This window comes from Garra rufa, chromosome 19 (assembly GCF_049309525.1).
Source record: "Garra rufa chromosome 19, GarRuf1.0, whole genome shotgun sequence".
Classification (NCBI taxonomy): domain Eukaryota; kingdom Metazoa; phylum Chordata; class Actinopteri; order Cypriniformes; family Cyprinidae; genus Garra; species Garra rufa.
Genome location: NC_133379.1, coordinates 29,963,123 through 29,984,923, shown reverse-complemented (window position 1 = coordinate 29,984,923; position 21,801 = coordinate 29,963,123). Strand labels below are relative to the sequence as shown.

The 21,801-nt window shown below is 30.1% G+C and overlaps 1 protein-coding gene across 1 annotated transcript in view; it reads right to left on the bottom strand.

The window, feature by feature from the left end:
- mmp17a (matrix metallopeptidase 17a) overlaps positions 1-21,801 on the bottom strand; it is a 130,782-nt gene that overhangs the window by 30,209 nt on the left and 78,772 nt on the right. Inside the window, exons 5-6 of the mRNA XM_073825079.1 lie at positions 9,007-9,183; positions 2,413-2,515 (exon numbers count right to left, since the gene is read on the bottom strand). Coding sequence (XP_073681180.1) covers positions 2,413-2,515; positions 9,007-9,183 — 280 coding nt within the window. The remainder of the gene's footprint in view (positions 1-2,412; positions 2,516-9,006; positions 9,184-21,801) is intronic.

The window sequence follows — 21,801 nt, the reverse complement described above, 5'->3', positions numbered from 1 at the left end:
ATGCACACCTCGAGGTGGTCATGCAGCCTTAATGCAATGCAGAATAATTTCACCGCTGCATAATTTTGAATAATTACATGATACAGAGAAAATACTGGAGGAGTCAAGGTTTAGCTGGTTTACGTGGTTTAGTAAGCCTACTGGAAGATGTCTAAACTACATCGACTTGCTGGAACAGGCAAAAATTGCTATGTTGTAAAACAAAACAAAACAACACAAAAAGATAAATAAAATAAAACTTATAATGCTAAAAAATACAAAATAAATGATATAAAATAAAATATATATATAAAAAATATAAAATAAATATAATAGATAAATAAAATGATATAAAATTAAAATATATAAAAAGTTATAGAAAACAAATAAAAGCAGGTGGACATTCAGCCTCAATGCAATGCGTAATAATTTCACCATTTCGAAATGTTTGCAATTGTTTCGAAAATACCAGAGGAGTCATAGTTTAGCTCCTACTGGTAGATGTTCTAACTACATCTTCTAACTGGAATGGCCAAACGTACCAAAACAAGAAACAAACAAAACAAACAAACAAACAAACAAACAAACAAACAAACAAAATAATAATAAAAATATAAAATAAATAATAATATAAATAAATAAATACAATTATTATATAAAACATATCAGAAAAATCTATAATAAATAAATAAAATGATATAAAATGTAATTATATAAATTAAATAAAAGCAAAAATAAAATAATAAAATGCTATTAACTAAACAGAAAATAAACTAAATAAAAATTAAATGATAATTTAAAAATAAAATTGAAAGTAACTACAACTTCTGGCTGTAATGGGCAAAAGTTGCCATGTAACTAAACAAAATGAAAAATAATATAAAATAAAATAAAAAATAAAATAATATAAATAAATAAAATAAATATATAAAAATATATAATAATATATAATAAATAAATTAAATTATATAAAAATAAAATATAGTTATATAAAACAAATAAAATAAATAATAAAATGATCAAAATAAATAGAAAATAAAATAAATAATAATATTAATAATAAATAAATTAAATGATAAAAATATAAAAATAAAATAGAAAGTAACTTCTTGAATACACCTTATGGCTGGAATGGGCAAAAGTTGCCATGTAACAAAACAAAACAAAACAAAAAACTAATATAAAATAAATAAAATAAAATATACAATTCTAATATATATAATATATATATATATATATATATATATATATATATATATATATATATATATATATATATATATAAAAGTTAATGTAATTGAAAATAAAATAAAAAAAATTGATTTAAATATATAAATATATACCACACCTTGATGTGGAATAGTTAATAATAGGAATAGCAGAATAATTTCACTGCTGCATATATTTGAATTAATACATGATCTAGAGGCAATTATTTCGAAAATACCTGGGGTCAAGTTTTAGTTGGTTTACATGGTCTAGTTAGTGGGCAAAATTTGCCATGTAACAAAAAAAAAAAAAAAAAAGGAAAACTAAATAAATAAATGAATAAAAAATGAATATAAAAAATATAAATAAATATATTTAAAAAATAAAATAAATATAACAAATAAATAAAAATATAACAAAATAAAATAAAGTTATAGAAAACAAAAAAATGAAAAACGTAAAATTAAATAAAAAAATTAATAGAAAAAAATAAATAATTAAATGATAAAAAATATATAAAAAATAAAAATAAAAAGTTTTAAAATATGCACTACTTTCTTAAATATCCAGCTTTGAATCAGCACAAGCCGTCGGTGCTAGTTTGACAGCATTAGCACTTTTAGCATAAGTCTGTACAGTATATGAATATTTTGGCTAGCTGTGTCTATGCGCAACCAGTCCCGAATGTCCTTATTATGTGCTTGGTTTAAGATTGGGCAAATCAATGAAGATGTTATCACCTGCTCGCAACAGAATCTCTGAATGCGTTCTCCCCTCGGCTAATGACTGACTTAGCACTCTGACGTGGCTGGGATGCTAATGATGGAGCAATTACGGTGACAGAGCTGCTTTTGTGAGCTGGTACTCGCCTGACACTTTATTAACAAAGATCTTCATTCACAGCTTATTAGCTGAGCTCTCTGAGAGGAATATATTACTGACCTTTGTCAAAGTAAATCTACCTGTCTCACGTGTCTGCTGTGAAGATGGAGAGGGAGCATGCTGCTCTCAGAGCAGCTAAATGCTTGCTTACTAGGAGTCAGGAATTGAGTCTGTAATTTGTGTCATTCTGGAATTTGCTTCAAGAGGGCAGTTGCGGGCGCATTATGAAGTCCATACATACTCTCCATTTAAGTGATGGACCGCTACCTCCGCAATTCAAAATATTCAAGACATGCCGGCCAGAGGAGTGTGGGTTTTGTGGCTGCGTGCTTGTTGACTCACGGTATCGTGGATCTGTTTTCGGGGAGGTCAAGTAGGACGGGAGGTTCGGCCGTTTGCGAGGGGTCATCTGGCTGCATCGTGTGCGATACGGACTCCCGAACACCTGACAAAACACAAGGCCAGTTCAGCTTGCGTTAAAGCAGAAAACCGACATTTTCCGGAGGAACACACACTGAGTGTGTTCTTTACTTTTTGACAAATGTTATTACACTCAAATAATAACTCAGACAGGCAGTTTAATAAAATGAGTTTTGCAAAACTATTGCGTTGCCACATAAGACAGAGAGCATTTATGACTAAGCACAAGTAAAAATAAAACTAATGACACAATTCTGCACATTTATGCAGAAGCTGCTGAAACAAAAAACAAAACACTGTAATATACATGAATAAAAAAGATCAATAAAATACAAATTTGAATGCAAAAAATGTAAAAGAAAATAAATAAAAATATACAATAAATATAACAATTAAATATAATAAATAAATAAATTGATATAAAATGCTAGAAAATACAAAATAAATAAATAAATAAATATAAATGTAAAATAAATAAACAAATAAAAATATGATTATAAAATCAAATAAAATGCACATTAATGCATAAGCTGCTGAAACAAAACAAAATAAAATGTTATAATATAAATAAATAAAAAGATCAATAAAATAAAATAAATTGCTACAAATATAAATAACAATTAAATAAATATAATAAATAAAGAAATTGTTATAAAATGCTAGAAATACAAAATAAGAATAAGAAATATCAAATAAATATAAGTTAAATATAAATAAAAAATAAATTGATATAAGTTAAATTGCACATTTATGCGTAAGCTACTTAAAAATGCTAAAGAATACAAAAGAATATAAAATAAATAAATACAAATATAAAATAAATATAACAATAAAATAAATAAATAAATAAATTGATATAGAAAAAAGGAAAACCGCTAGAATATACATACATAAAAAGATCAATAAAATAAAAAAAAATCTAAAAATAAAATAATATAATATAAAATAAATAAATACAAATATAAAATAAATACAATTAAACAATTAAATAAACATAACAAATAAAATGCTAAAAAATACTAAATAAAATATAAAATAGATAAATAAAAATATTAAATAAATAAAATAAATAAATCAATTGATATAGAATAAAAGAAAGTTGTTTTATAAATGCAAAATGAAAAAATAAAAAATAAAATAATAGAAAACAAAATAAAATGATAAAATATTAAATTAAATTAAATGATAAAATATAAGTAAATGTAATCGAAAATATAATAAAAATAAAACAAAGCACTATAATATTCAAAAATAAAAAGATCAATAAAATAAAAAATTAAATGCTAAAAATGAAATCCTATAAAATAAATAAATAAAAATATAAAATAATATAACAAATAAATAAATATAATAAAGAGTTAATATAAAATGCAAAAAAATCCTATAAAATAAATAAATAAATAAATAAATAAATACATTGATATAAATTAAAATGCACATTTATGCATAAGCTGCTTAAAAAAACAAAACACTATAATATAAATACATAAAAAGATCAATAAAATAAAAATAAAATGCTTAGAAATAAAAAATAATTAAAAAATAAATAAATAAAACTAAATAAATATAACAATAAAATAAAATAAATAAATAAATTGATCTATAATAAAAGAAAGTTGAAAGCAAAAGGTTAAAGCAAAATGATATAATAATAATGATAAAATAATAGAAAACTAAATAAGTAAAAATTAAAAATAATAAAAATATAAAAATTAAAGAAAGTAAATTAAAAGAAAGTCGATTAGTGGATAAAACAGCATTTATTTATCTCATAACATTTTTCAGCTTTTCTAAAATATGCACTTTTTACTTTTTATGCCACTATTTTTATATCCAGTTTTGAATCAGCACAAGGCATCGGTGCTAGTTTGAAAGCATTAGCACTTTTACCATGCGTCTATACAGTATATGAAAACGTTTGGCTAGCTATATGTGCAACCAGTCCTGAATGTCCTTATTATATGCTTGGTTTGCTACTTTGAAAGTGCTAGCTCTTACAAATCTTATAATAAGTGCACCAGTAAGAATTAAATAACTGGGTTAACTATGAATCTATGATATGTCCTTTAATTATTAACTTAGATCAGATATTTCTCCTATAAAAGGAGACAGATACGACTCTTATGTATATATCACCTGCTGATACACAGTAAAAAAAAAAAACAGAGCTATAAAATTGGTGTGGATGTCACAGCAGAGATAATTTGGTCTTTGGAGACCACTGAGTTGAGTTCATATTGAAATGTCACAGCACAACTTGAGGCATTATTGAGATAAAACACACAAGAAGACACCTGAGATTACTGGAATCTTTTTCTCAGGAGAACAATCTGAGAAGCAAAGTTAACTACGAAATACTATTATTAAAATAAAGACAGTAAAGTCAATCTCAGCAGAATTAATTAACTGGACAAAAAGCAGTGGTATTTTACTCGGGGTATGTGCACACTCATTAAACTGCAGAAACTACACTTGGATATATTAAACACTTGGCCTGTGTTCACCTGCTGCTCTGAGTTCCCGAGCTCCTGGCAGTATTTGCTTGTCTTTGAGCCCATCTTGATCCCTCCATCCTATCTCTTTGCTTCCCACCATGTGTGTTTGCAGCGCCGTTCGGCATTCTGCATGTTGATTAGCAGGGTCCGAATCATGGTGACGACCAATTAATCCCTGCGCTTCTAGCCTGGCTCAACACTGCCATGTAATTAAATCAATAGTGCCCCTATACAAACCAAATCACTTCTGCTCTCTGCGCCCCTCATTTGGGGCCCGTTATTTGCCTGGTGGGATCACAGAAAAGGGCAGCCTGCAGAGGGGGCATGCAGTGCCAATCACTGCAAATTACAATGGGCACTTCAGCTAAAAACAAGGTAGTGTGAGTGGGGAGGGATGGAGGAAATGCAGAGAACTATTGAACCACTTTGATGTGCCACTCAGAATGTGCAAGTAATATGAATGCACTCTTTCCATAACAACTCACTAAAACAAAATAAATAACTAAATAACTAATTAAATAACTAATAACTATAGCAATAAGGAATTAACAACATTATATTACAATAGTACACTACAGTCATAATGTTATTTCAGCAATATGTTTTCAAAGGTTGACACCAGGGTTATTTTGTACTAAAACTAAAAACATTAAAGCATTGTCAGTACTTTGAAAATAATAATAAAATAGAATAATAAAATAAAATAAAAAAGCAAACTTATTTTAGTTTTCTCATTTCCAAACTATATTTGAAAACTACACACTACATATTCAAATAAATAAATAAATAAAAATTACAAAAACACAGAATACAAGTTAACTGAATAAAATAAAATAAGGCGGCATTTCTAATTTCCAAACTATATTTAAAAACTACACACTGAAATAAATAAAAAAATAATAAATACAAAAACACAGAAAAATACTAGTTAACTAAATAAAATAAAATAAAGACAAACTTATTTCAGCTATTTTTTAAGGCAGTATTTCTCATTTCCAAACTATATTTAAAAACTACACACTACATATATATATATATATATATATATATATATATATAAACCATAAATATATATAAATTACAAAAACACAGAAAAAAAATACTAGTTAACATTATAAATTAATAAAATAAAATAATTAAATAAAGGCAAACTTATTTCAGTTTTCAAGGCAGCATTTCCAAACTATATTTAAAAACTACATACTACATATATAAAAAATAAAAAAATAAATACATAAATAAATAAATAAAAATGACAAAAACACAGAAAAAATACTTGTTAACTGAATAAAATAAAATAGAATAAAGGCAGCATTTCTCATTTCCAAACTATATTTTAAAAGCTACACACTACATATTAAAACAAATAATATATAAATAAATAATAAATACTTAAATAAATAATAAATACAAAAACACAGAAAAAATACTAGTTAACTGAATAAAATAAAATAAAGACAAACTTATTTCAGCTATTTTTTTTAAATAAAGGCAAACTTATTTAAATTTCAAGGCAGCGTTTCTCATTTCCAAACTATATTTTAAAAACTACATACTACATAAAAAAATTATAATTATATAAATAAATAAATAAAAATGACAAAACACAGAATACAAGTTAACTGAATAAAATAAAATAAAATAAAATAAAATAAAATAAAGGAAAACTTTTTTCAGCTAGTTTTCAAGGCAGCATTTCTAATTTCCAAACTATATTTAAAAACTACACGCTAAGAAATATAAATAAATAAATACATAAATAAATAAATCATTAAAATAAATAAATACATCAATGAATAAAAATGACAAAAACACAGAAAAAATACTAGTTAACTGAATAAAATAAAATAAAATAAAGACAAACTTATTTCAGTAATTTTTTTTAAATAAAGGCAAACTTATTTCAGTTTTCAAGGCAGCATTTCTCATTTCCAAACTATATTTTCAAAACTACATACTACATAAAAAATTATAATAAAATAAATAAATAAATAAAAATGACAAAACACAGAATACAAGTTAACTGAATAAAATAAAATAAAATAAAATAAAATAAAGACAAACTTATTTCAGCATTTTTTTTTAAATAAAGGCAAACTTATTTCAGTTTTCAAGGCAGCATTTCTCATTTCCAAACTATATTTTCAAAACTACATACTACATAAAAAATTATAATAAAATAAATAAATAAATAAATAAAAATGACAAAACACAGAATACAAGTTAACTGAATTAAAATAAAATAAAATAAAGGGAAAACTTTTTTCAGCTAGTTTTCAAGGCAGCATTTCTAATTTCCAAACTATATTTAAAAACTACACACTAAGAAATATAAAAAATAAATAATTAAAATAAATAAATACATCAATGAATAAAAATGACAAAAACACAGAAAAAATACTAGTTAACTGAATAAAATAAAGGCAAACTTATTTCAGCTAGTTTTCAAACTATATTTAAAAACTACACACTACATATTAAAACAAATAACTAATATATAAATAAATACATAAATAAAAAAAATACAAAAACAGAAAAAAATACTAGTTAACTGAATAAAAAAAAGAAATAAAATAAAATAAAGACAAACTTATTTCAGCTAGTTTTTTTTTTGAAGGCAGTATTTCTCATTTCCAAACTGTTTTTAAAAACTACACACTACATATAAAAAAGAAAAATAATTCAAAAATAAATGAATGAATACATAAATTTATAAAAATTACAAAAACACAGAAAAAAATACTAGTTAACTGAAAATAAATAAATAAATAAATAAAGGCAAACTTAATTCAGCTAGTTGGTTGACATGTATAAATGAATAATAATTATATTAATAATGTCTGAATATAATGAATATAATTTTCATTAATCACATCCAAAATAAAAGTTTGTTTTTACATAATACATGTGTGAGTACTGTGTAAATTTATTATGTATATAAAATTTTTGGATGTGATTAATCACGATTAATCATTTGACAGCCCTAATTTGAATATATTATAATATATAATTATATTAATTAATATACAATATAATACATAAAAACATTAAATCCAATGAATACATTAAAATAAAAGTAATAAATTATAGTACAATGGCCTATATTATAATAGATATATTAAAATAATACAATATAATAATAATGTTTCAAAACTTGTTTTATTTTAAACTCGTCAATTAAAAAGGCTATTTTTATTGACTTTAATAAATACACTTTCATCAAAATACAATGGACTATAATAAATGACAATAATGAAGTATCAACTAAATTATATTGTATATTTTAAAATTATGAATAAAATAAAAAACTGAAATTGAATTATAAAATATAAAACATAATATAAAATAAATGTTACAAATGTATCTTCATAATAACAAACCATAGGAAGAAAGTATTCCTTAGATCAGAGGTTTTCAAACTAGAGTCTGCAGAAAACTTTCAGTCTGAAAGGTTAGTTTTCAGAGACCAAATAAAATATCAAACCATAAATTATGCAAAACATACATTAAATAATATATAAATTAAATGATAAAGTTAACAGTGGCTGCTTTATTCATATTCGAGCACTCACATAGATGCACAAGATGAGAAATTACTTTTTCTTATGTTGAAGAATTTGCAGGCATATTTGCGGCATCTGATTGTAGTTCTTTTAGCAAATATAGCAATAAAATGACGCAGACAGCGCATGTACCGGTTCTATCAGCATGGAACAACTCATTCTTAGTGTCATCCTTGTGTGTTTACTGTTGACAGATTACAGCATCTATTTGTCTGTGTGTCTTGCAGAGAGACTGTGCCTTCGAGTTGTCGCTACTTGTCACTTTTTCTGCTTCTCCTACAATGCCAAGGCATCTGTGATTCAAACAGTGATAGCAGGGTGTCCGTGTTTGATTGCAGTTCTCAGCTCACATTGTCTGCCAATCTGCCACAGTGCCTGTTTCTAGCTAACTGATGGAGGTAAGGAGGTACAGGAAGAAAGAAAGAAGCCAGATGTGACCAAGAGGTGGAAGGTCTTACCATAAAGTTGCCAGACACGAATCTTGTCTTCATACGGGAGGTTGTACTTGAGCGGGTCACCCACTGGACCCTGGTAGTAGGGGCGCATGATGGACTCAATGGCAGAGGTGTGTGCGAGCCCTATGGCGTGACCAAACTCATGCACTGCTACTGCAAAAAGGTCCATTCCATGAGAATCTGCGGAGAAAAGAGAAAAAAAGAAGAAATGTTAGAGAGAAAACATTTTTTCTTCATGATAAGAAAACAGGAAAAAAGTATTGCTTAGATCAGAGGTTTTCAAACTGGGCTCGGCAGAAACCCAGACAAGCGGTTTGCGAAAATGTTCAGAGAAAAACAGGGTTAAATAAATAAATAAATGTTTCCGAAGACTAAATAAAATATCTAGCCATAAATGATGCAAAATACATATAAAAATATATTATTAAATTTAATCTCAAGCCATAAATGATGCAAAGTTCATATTAAAAATATATATTATTTAATATATATACATTTCCAAAGATCACCTCTAAGTTGATCAGAGAAAAATAGCAAAAAAAAGTAAAAAATAAATAAATAAATAAATAAAAAATTATATATCTCTATATTTTTTTAATTATTTAAAAATGTAAATATAAAATAAAGTAAATTAATAATAATATATTAAATAGATAACTCACATTTTTTAATGATAGCTTCATACTTTACACATTTAACAGTACTCTATAGAAGAGTAGTAATATTTTCAAAATAATAATGAATACAAATAAATATATTTTATTCATTATGTATATACGTACACACACACACACACACACACACACATATATATATATATATATATATATATTTAAAGAGAGAAAGAAAGAAATATATAGATGGAAAAATATAAAATAAATAAATAAATAATAAAGAAATTAATAAATAATATAAAATGAATTTTTTATAATAAAATAAAAATATTAATAAAAGTAAATTATTGTAGTTATAAAAATATAAATTAGAATTTTAACATTATTTAAATGATCAAATAAATAAATAGATCAATTAATCAATCAATTTTTTTATATTTTTATATTTCACATTTAACATTACTCTATAGGTGAGTGGAAATGTTTTCAAAATAAAAACTTATACAAATAAATATATTTACATTATATATATATATATATATATAAATAAATTATAGATGGAAAAAATAAAAATAAAAAATAGTTTAAAGATAATATAAAATGAAAAAAATATTAATATTAAAATAAAAATATTAATAAAAGTAAATTAATTATAATTAGAAAAAATATAAATTTGAATTTTAACATTATTTTAATCATATAAAAATAAGTAAAATAAAATAAAATAATTTATAAATGAAAAAAAAATGAAAAAAGTAAATTAATTATAATTATAAAAAATATGAATTAGAGTTTTATCATTATTTAAATCATGAAATAAATCACAAATTATTTTATTTTATTGAGTTGAAGTAGAAATATCGCTTTTTAAAGTTGTCCAAACGAAGTTCTTAGCAATGCATATTTAAAAAAATAAGTTTTGATATATTTACAGTAGGAAATTTACTAAATATCTTCATGGAACATGATCTTTACTAAATATCCTTATGATTTTTGGCATAAAAGAAAAATCGATCATTTTTACCCAAACAATGTATTTTTGGCCATTGCTACAAATATACCCGTGCTACTGGTTTTGTGGTCCAGGATCACATATAAAATAAAATTATTAAAAAAATATGATCATTTAAATCATGAGATAAATCACAAATTACTTTATTTTATTAATAGTTTTATATTTTTAGGTTTACAGATTTAACAGTACTCTATAGGTGAGTATAAATATTTTCAATATAATATTTATACAAATACATTTTATTCATTCTTTATACATCATAAACATATTTAAGAAACCATGTGGTTAGCAATTTGATCTCTGAAGAATTTGATGCGACCTCTGACATACCAAATATGAATACAGTTAAGGCATTATTGAGAAATGCATGTCTGGATAGCAGAAGACCTCAGCAATTTGCTCTCCATGTAATCTAAGTGAGAAAACTGCAACTGAAAACAGTTTTTTTTTGTGATATTTCTGTCCTATTGAACATCAAACAGCTTGTTTCATAAGGATGAAGACATCCAGTGCAATTATGTCCTGGAAATCACGGTGATTAAACTGGGAATAGTTCATGATGTCCACCCACATTGTCATTTTCAATACAATGAGCTAGTGATTGACAGGGAGGACTGCGCCATTAAACGTTACTCACCTTTTTCATTATCTCCCTTTAGTACACAGACAGATCCGCGCGATGCAGCCAGCCATAAAAACATTCACACTTTTCTGTTAAATGGCTTCTAGAGATGGCAACAAAAACCCAGCCAGAGCCAGGAAAGTGTCGTTGGATTTGTTGGAATAGAGAGAGAGACAAACAGACAGAAAGAGATCTATAGACAGTCAGAATAGGACCTTGGGCTCTACTAACTGTGAAAATGCCAAAACGCGTGACAGTTGCCTTACGCTGCAGGTCTGTAAAAGCAGAACACAGCTAGTCAAGCTCTTCTGAGCACAACCGAGGATTAAATCGGTGGCTTGCTCATTAAGATTACGACTCCAAAGGAGCCGTGTATCACTAACGGAGACTCGGCTCCCTCATGTGGGTACCTGCTTTTTGCATTAGCATAATGCACTTCAAAGATTACTCAAAACAAAAGAGGCCGGGACCTGACGGATTTTCACTTGATGAGGGAACTCACAAAGCAGGCGTAATCTCAAACTGTGTCTTTTTAAAAGAACAGTAGAGCTGAAAATGAACATCCTGCTATTATTTACTCACACTCATGTAATTTTAAAGCCACATGACTTTCATTCTTAGCTGAAACAGTTGAAAATTTGCTGAAAATGTACTCAGCCTCAGGCCATTCATAAAGGAGATGAGTTTGTTTCGTCGTCAGAACAGATTTGGAGATATTTAGCATTACATCACTTGCTCACCAATGCAAGTGAATGGGTGCCATCAGAATGGGAGTCCATACAGCTGATAAAAACCTTACAATAATCCACATGACTCCAGTTGATCAACTGCGAAGTTAAAAACTGCTTGTTTGCAATAAATAAATTCATCAAGATGTTTTTGACTTCTAACGGTTGCTTCTAGCTAAAATATGAGTCTAGATATTTATCCATAGTCATCTTGTATGAATCAGGAGAGAAATATGCACAAATCAAGCATTGTGTACAAGCAAAAACAATCCAAAACAATTCTAAATAAACATGTTGGTGGATTTTGATGTAAGAGGACAAAAGGAGAAGGACTTGTTCACTATTATGATTTATGGACTCATATTTTGGCAAAAAGCAAACAGTTTAAAGTTAAAATACCCAAAATTTCATATAAAAATGAAACATTTTTGTCATTATTTACTCTCATGTTGTTCGAAACCTGTAAGTTTCATTCTTATGTTAAACACAGAAGAAGACATTTTGAAGAATTTTGAAAAACCAAACCGTTGCTGGTCCCCATTGACTTCCATAGTAGGGAAAAAATGCTATGAAAGTCAATGGGGACCATCAAATGTTTGATTACCAGCATTCTTCAAAATATCTTTTTTTTAATGTTTAACATAAGAACGAAACTCATACAGGTTTGGAACGACATGAGGGTGAGTAAATGATGACAAAATGTTCATTTTTAGATGAGCTGTCCCTTTAATAACGAATTTGTTTCATACAAACACACAGCTTTATAACTTCACAAGATGTTAACTGATGGACTGAAGTTGTGTGGATCACATGTAGATTATTCTGATGGCACCCATTCACTGCAGAGGATCCATTGGTGAGCAAGTGATGCTAAGCAATGTAAAATTTCTCCAAATCTGTTGACGAAACAAACTCATCTACAGTGGTATGCGAAAGTTTGGGAACCACTTGCAGAATCTGTGAAAATGTGAATAATGTTAACAAAATAAGAGAGATCATACAAAATGCATGTTATTTTTTTATTTAGTACTGTTCTGAGTAAGATATTTTACATAAAAGATGTTTACATAAAAAAAAAAATAGCTGAAATTACTCAAATACCCCCTTTCAAAAGTTTAAACCCTTGGTTTGTGGTTACCTGGATGATCTACAGCTATTTTTTTTGTTTTGTGATGGTTCTTCAAAAGTCCCTTGCATTAAGAGCCGGGGGTGAAAACTTTTTGAATTTGAAGATCAAGGTAAATTGTACTTAATTTGTCTTCCAGGAAACATGCATGTATCTTCTGTTGCTTTCGAAAGGCAGTATTAAATATAGAGACATTTCAACAAAATAAGAACAATTTGGACATCTCCATCCTGTTCAAAAGTTTTCATCCCCTGCTCTTAATGCATCATGCTGCCTTCTGGAGCATCAGTGAATGTTTGAACGTTTTTTAATAGTTGTGTTTGAGTCCCTCAATTGTCCTCAGTCTGAAAAGATTGATCTCAAAATCATACAGCCACTGCTGGGGTTCAAATATGCAAAAGATGCTTAAAAGCTGAAGAATCTGCAGGACCTGGAGGATTTTTCTGAAGAACAGTGCTCAGTTTAACTGTTCAGAACAAACAAGGGACTCATGAACAACCATTACAAAACAACAACAACAACAACAACAACAACAACAACAAAAAAACAGTTCATCCAGGTTACCACACACAGTATTAAGAACAAAGGATTCCCAAACTTTTGAAAGGGGTTATTTTAATAATTTCAGCTATTTATTTTAACTTGTGGACTATATGTAAACATCTTTTATGTAAAATATCTTACTCAGGACAGTACTAAATAAAAATAACATGCATTTTGTTAAAATTATTCACATTTTCACAGATTCTGCAAGGGGTTCCGAAACTATCGCATAACACTGTACATCTTGGATGGCCTGTTGGCATTTTCAGCAAATTTTCATTTTTGTGTGAACTATTCTAATAAAAGGAGGACATGAGGGTGAATAATAAATGTCAGAGATTTTATTTTTGGCTGCACTGTCCCTTTAAGCCAGCACACATTCTGAGAAAGACTCATGACTGATGAGTATTACCCTGTGTCTGGTTAGCAACTGCTGTATCTGATTGCCAGAGGCTGATTTGTTTAGCACAAGCTCACGATTCATCCAGATGAACTTTGCGCCGATCAGGGTCCAAAGGAGGAGACGCGGAGGATGACAGATGGATGTGAAGCAATCTGATTAAGACCTTACGCACTGGAAACATCTGGTACATGGGGGCCTAAAGCAGCGAGCTGAAGGTGTCTGTCACAGATGACTGAAATAAATGAGTGTAAACTATTTTAAGACTGAAATTTAGCCTGTGCCTGTTAACAGTTTGGCCCTGGATTTCAGAAGCTTGTTTGAGGGAAGGTTGTGGCATTAAAGCACCTTCTGTTCAGTAAACAAATACATGTGTTTAGGATTATCAGATCAAAATGGCTTTAATGGAATAGTTCCAAAAATGGAAAATCTGTCAACAACTACTCACCCTCATGTCCGTATAAACCCACATGGGTTTCTAACTTGTTTTGTACTGGTTGCTCTTTTGTGCAGCCCGGTGGCTTTCAAGCATGAATATTTTATAAATGTTTAAAATTTTCCGAAACATTATGACAGCTTTGTATTAGAAATCATGTATTCAGTTAAATTCTTGACAACTGTTAAAGGGATAGCTCAGCCAAAACTGAAAATTCTGTCATTAATTACTCACCCTCAGGTCATTTTAAACCTGTAAGACCTTTGTTCATCTTCGTAACACAAATTAAATATTAAATATTTTTGATGAAATCCGAGAGCTTTCTGACCCTGCATAGACAGCAACGCAGCTCAAAACCAAGAAAGGTATTAAAGACTAGGGCTGCCCCCTAATAGTCAACTAACCGTCAGTCAACAAGAAGAGCCTTGGTCATCCAAAATTTAATTAGTTGCAGAAAAAAAAACACAAAGTGCTGAAGTCACGCAGTCCATGATGGACAGATGGTTAACGGCTGGTCTGTGTGGTAATATAGTACGTCCAGGACATCCAAATGCTCACCTATCATTCATCAACCTCAAAAATGGCTTTTCATCTGAAATATGTATGTATTAGCAATTTTACATGGCAGCTCAATCTAATGTTAACCTAGAAAAATATGCGCTGTTGAAGTGTCAGTGCGGAGTGTGGAAGCTGTTTAGTAGCGCGCTTACTGCATTCAGATGGAGGTGCCATTGCGGTCACTTGCTCTTAAAATACTCCATTTTTGGTCATACAGATCTTTTCGAATCTGTAAAGACTCTACGTTTCTTCGTGTGCACTCAGAATAACAACGAAACGCTGCGCTTTTGTAAAATAATTAAAGCAAACAGAATGCGCTTTCTGCCGTCTTGGCCTCTGTGAACTTGAGCGCAAAACTTGGAAACTTCATGTTTACTTGCCTTACAGCTCAATCTAATGTTAACCTAGAAAAATGTGCGCTATTGAAGTGTCAGTGCGGAGTGTGGAAGCTGTTTAGTAGAGCGCTTACTGCATTCAGATGGAGGTGCCATTGCGGTCACTTGCTCTTAAAATACTCCATTTTTGGTCATACAGATCTTTTCGAATCTGTAAAGACTCTACGTTTATTTGTGTGCACTCAGAATAACAACAAAACGTTGTGCTTTTGTAAAATAATTAAAGCAAACAGTATGCACTTTCTGCCGTCTTGGTCTCTGTGAACTTGAGCGCAAAACTTGGAAACTCCACGTATACTTGCCATACAGACATGAAAAATATATTTGTAGAGAGTGAAATGTCTACTTTTAAATGAACCAATTCAAATACAAAATAAATATTCACAGATTATGTAATCCTCATGAAACATGCATACAGGCGCATCACAAGTCTGTGTCACTGACATCTCTTAAGCCGAAAACAAAGAAAGCTCTAGTTTATCAATAAATTATTAAAACATTAAAGGTTGTATCAGCGATTTCAAGCCTGAAACATAAAGTGTCAAATTCAGCTGACCTTTCTCGATCCGCTCGCTGCCTGCCCCATAAATCGACTGTAAAAAAAACTCGTCTCTCTGGTCAGCCTAGGGTCACAAACAGTGTTCCAACCAATCAGCATCAGAGGTTTGGTGTTGTGGACTTTCGCTCCGCCTCCCTCACATCCCTGCACCAGTAGGAAAGTCCACAACACCAACCCCCTGACGGTGATTGGTTGGAACACTGTTTGTTTTTCTGTGGAATAGTTGATAGCACCGATTGTTTTTTTTTGGCATATCTCGGACCCTAGGCTGACCAGAGAGACGCATTTTTTTTTACAGTCGATTTATGGGGCAGGCAGCGAGCGGATCGTGAAGAAAGGTCAGCTGAATTTGACACTTTATGTTTCAGGCTTGAAATCGCTGATACAACCTTTAATGCAGTCTCCTGTTTTTCATGACACACTCATAATTATTACATCTGCCGGTGCGCTTTACGCTTATTAGGCTATGTAGGCAATTAAAGCCATAAAAATCTTTAGTCGAGGGCAGTCCTAGTAAGGGCATCGATGAAATAGTCCATGTGACATTAGTGGATCACCTTAAAGTTATGAAGCTCCGAGAATACTTTTTGTGCACTTCTCTTCTGTGTCTCTTTGCCGGAATTCATAAAATTGCAGTTGAACCACAGATTTGAAGATCAAGGTGAATTGTACTTAATTTGTCTTCCGGGAAACATGCAAGTTTCTTCTGTTGCTTCAGAAGGGCAGTATTAAATGGGAAAAAAAATTATATTTCAACAAAATAAGAAAAAATTGGACATCTTCATACTGTTCAAAAGTTCAAAAAGATGGATCTCAAAATCACACAGTCACTGCTGGAAAGGGTTCGAATATGCAAAAGATGCTGGAAAACGGAAGAATATGCAGAACCTAGAGAATTTTTCTAAAGAACAGTGCTTAGTTCAGAACAAACTGAGAAAAAAATGAGAGAAAAACAAACTGTCGTAGATCATCCAGGTAACCACACACAGTATTAAGAACCAAGGGTTCCCAAACTTTTGAACCACAGATGTTGCATGGACTATTTTAATGATGTCCTTACTACCTTTCTGGGCCTTGAACATGTCAGTTACGTTGCTGTCTATGCAGGGTCAAAAATATCATCAAAAATATCTTAATTTGTGTTCTGAAGATAAACAAAGGTCTTACAGGTTTGGAACGACATGAGTGGGAGTAATTAATGACAGAATTTTCATTTCTGGGTGAACTATCAGTGAGACTGAATCATTCTTTTGAGTCATGCATTTGTTAATCAGGTATAAATGATTCATTCATCTTTTTAATGAATTAGTTAATCCAGTTCACAAAACAGGTCTGAATGATTTGTTCATGAATCAAACTAATCTGGTTCTGAAGTTACACTGACTTAATAATGTGGTCATATGGATTCGAAGATTAGAAAAAAGCTTCAGTTTCTATCTATTGCAACTGCACTTAAAAAAATAGCCAGTAGTTCTCATAATCTCTAATGCATACTAGTTTTGAAGGACATGAGGGTGAGTAAACAATAACAGTATTTTAATTTTTGATTGAACTAATATGTTAGAGTCAGTGAAGCATAGACAGAAAGTTGATGATTTCTTAAAATAACCTTCTTCTGAAGTTAAAAAGCACTCTCTCTCTCTCTCTCTCTTAGCGTGTCTGCGGAAAGGAAATCAACAATAGTCAGTGCTAATGACTGGCGGCTCGGTAAAATGGACGATAATGGACCAGGGTCTTCTGCCTCATTTTGTCATACACACAAAAAAAGGTAGAAGTGCACACAGACATTAAATACAATGGTGAATCACAGGCTTGGGCCAAATTGCGAAAAGTTTATCAAAAAACCACCTGCTTAATGAGCCTTTTGTTTTGGCCACAACAATCAGTCTGCATTAGTGAGCAGTCAGTGAAGGCATAATTAATAAAAGCAATCTGCCTGCTGTCATAACAACAGAGACTCTCCTGTGATTCCACTCTTGTGACCCACGGGAAAACGGGACGCCTCTGCTGCTGTGCAACAAGTGTGAGGATGGCTGCAATCTCAAACTGAGCAGTTCGGATTCTGTCTAGTCTCCATTAAGAGTTAATTATACTGTACACACAGCCGAACTGCAGAACTTCCTCTTTCCTGTTTCTTTCCGCTGTTCCCTCAAAGAGAAAGTTCTTATGTCAAAAACAATATGCTTACAGATCTCCAGACTGAGCTGGAGGGAGAGGGAAACAGGGAAAGGGAAGCACGTTTGCATGATAAGTCTTTTTTAGGGAGTTAAATCATCTGAGCATTAAAGATTAATCATTTTTGATAAATGTGAGGATGTGCATCTTAAAAATAATTCAGTATAAAATAAGATTAAAATTTAATTGCATTGTATGATTTTGAAATGAAAAGCACTGAAATCTCAGTGCAAGTCGTTTATAGATGCGTGTGGAAGCTATGTTTGAAGCAGACAAAGTCTGTGTGTGCGTTTCTATCAGGATCACATTAATTATTTACACCTTTGGCGGCATCACGCTGTAAACTACTAAACTCTGTTTCACATTCTGCCTACCGCTTAATAAGTTCTTTCTCACCTTCGAAACAATACATCCAGCTCTTACATTTAAGTATTACTCTATGTTTCGTCAGTCTGAGGAGGCAAACGATTTTCTTCAAGAATGGACAAAATGACGCAGATGACTCAGTTGAGAATTAGTCAAGCTGTCACAAAAAAGACATACCTGTTACTGAAAAAAATGGCTTATACAATCTTTATCTGCTAGGCTACGGTTATAAAAGGTTTTATTTTTTGTGTCTGTTTACTTCTTTTCAAAGGTTTGCCGACAGCAAGATTTTGTTTAAAAGAAATTAATAGTTTTATTGAGCAAGGGTACGTTAAACGTTTAAAAATAACATGATGTAACAAATTATTTTTATTTCAAATAAACTTTCTATTTATAAAAGAATACTGAAAAAAAAGTATTACGCGTTTCACAAAAACATTTAGCAGCACAATTGTTTTTAACATGGTAAAAGTGAATAACTAAATCAGCATATTAGAATGATTTCTGAAGGATCACGTGACACTGAATCACGTGATATATATAAAATGCATATATTAAAATACATGTTAAAAATACTGTATTGTTTACACTCCATACCCCATAAAGAACAAATTCAGGTTTAGACTTAGACAGGTTTAAAGTTGACTGATGAAAAGATGGATAGATGGATAGATGGATGGATAGATGGATAGATAGATAGATAGATAGATAGATAGATAGATAGATAGATAGATAGATAGATAGATAGATAGATAGATGATGGGTAGATAGATAGGTAGATAGATAGAATATATAAACAGTCCAAAAGTAAATAATTAAATATGTAAATAATAATAATAATAATAATAATGATAATAATTATTATTATTATTATTATTATTATTGTTATTTAAACCATTTTAGCATGAGGCTAAAACAAAGTGTGGGGTCTGAGGACTAATATATAAACAGGCTATTAATAAAAAAAATACAATTTAATTACACATTTAAATTAATTTGAAATAAAATATTAAATTAATAAATAATACATTTAATAAATAAATAAATAAATAAATAAATAAAATGTAATTATAAATTTAAATACATTTGAAATAAAATATAAATTTAAATAATAATAATAATAATAATAATAATAATAAGTATTATAATTTAAAGCATTTTAGCATGAGGCTAAAACAAAGTTTGGGTCTGAGGTCTAATATATAAACAGGCAATTAATAAGAAAATGAAAAAAATCAATAAATTTATTTAATCAAAAAATTAATTAATAAATAATACATTTAATGAAGAAATAAATAAAATTTAAATTTACATTTAAATTAATTTGAAATAAAATATAAATTTAAATAATAATAATGATAATAGTAATAATATATATTTTTTTATTTAAAGCATTTTAGCATGAGGCTACAATGTAAAGTTTGGGGTCGGGGTCCAAAAATAAATAAATAAATAATAATAATAATAATTTTTATTTAAAGCATTTTAGCATGAGGCTACAACATAAAGTTTGGGGTCTGAGGTCTGATGAATACATAAATAAATACATTGTGCATAATGGTACAATATAAAGTGTGAGGTTTGAGGTCTAATAACAAACAAACAAACAAATAAATCCATTTTAGCACAAGGGTACAACATGTGTGTGAGGTCTGAGGTCTAATATATAAACAGTCCAAAAAAAAAAATACATAAATAAATCAAGGCAGTTTAGCACAAAGCTATAACATAAAGTATAGGGTCTGAGGTCTGATAGATAGATAAATAAATAAATAAATAAATAAAATTTTGCATAACGCTACAACATAAAGTGAGGCCTAATATAAAAACAGTCCAAAAAAAAATTCTAATAAATAAATAAACAATTTAAGGCATTTTAGCATGAGGCCACAACATAAAGTGTGTGGTCTGAGGTCTGATATATAAACATTCTAAAAAAAAAAAGAGGAGAGTCTTGTTGGATAGTCTGGGGGCAGATGGAAAGCCAGAAATAACACAGTAAATTAGGAAATTTTTGGCTGAAATCTTGGGCTTGTTACAACGGCCCATAATGAATAATGTCTGGTGATGACGAGTTAGGAATAATTGATGAGCATATGGGAGGTGCAGGTGCAGGTGGTCATTAGATGGACAGTTAATGAAGCGAAAACATGGCCGTGTCCTGGTGAAGGGTCAGTTGATCACACACAAAGGCTTGTCTTCAGCAGGACTGAGAGACGGAGGAGGGGTTCCGATGCTCAGCTGTGTATGTCGAGACGGTATAAGGCGATGAAAAGGCGGTGAAAGGCTTGTGATTTTTAAGTAGGACTTTCCCTCCCCATTTTTCATTCTCTCGTTTGCTCTCTCTCTTTATTCAATCCTTCATATTAGATCCGCACCTGCCAAAGGATAGAGCAAACAGCTGCTCGTCTGATGGGGGGCCTAATTGGGGCAGACTCTGCGGCTGTCCATGAGCATATGGCCTGTAACCACAAGAGAGCGGAGTAGGGATGCAAAGGGTCGTTTGAACCAATTCCACCAGGGTTCACTGACTGGGCATGATGGTGTAAAAGGAACCCCAACTGCACCCATGCTAATTATCAGCCTCGTGGTTAGCGCAGCCTCTCGGCAAACTCGTGCACCTTTGGCTATCAAGGAAGTGCATCTTGGAGATGGTTGAGTCAGGTTATGGCTCAAGAGAGAAGAATGAAGAACTGAAATAGTCAACAGCATCTGTTGCTTTTAGACAGGCCCTGCCACTTGGGTGCCCTGTTTTGGAGTACTGCAGACAAAATGTCTCTATTATCTGACAGAAAAAAAGATGTCCTGAGAAATCACACATGTCTCTGACAGTCCATGAAAAAAAAAAAAACAGGAGTCAGGGGAGTGGACAGCACTCATTTTAGCCAGTCAGATCCTTAGCCAATCAGAAACAATCTCTGCCTGTCAATCATTTCTCAGTAGTAATATATAGTACCTTTTTTTTTTGAGAGGAGTGCGATATTCTAGTGATATCGGAACGCCAACTGTTTCACTGTTTGTATCACTCCACTTGCAGTATATTTCTCACAGCGAGTGTCACAGAATGTAGTTTTAAGAGTTTTTTAGACTAGAATGTATGTGTTTAGACTTCAAATATGCGGTTTGTTTATAAAGATAATGTCTATTCGAAAATTTGACTGAACGTTTTCGATGTGAGCTCCAGGGTGTCAGTGGCCATTCAGTGCTCATGAACCCGCCGAGAGCAGCCTTACCTCGGCCAGATCTTTTGTAATTTGCCAC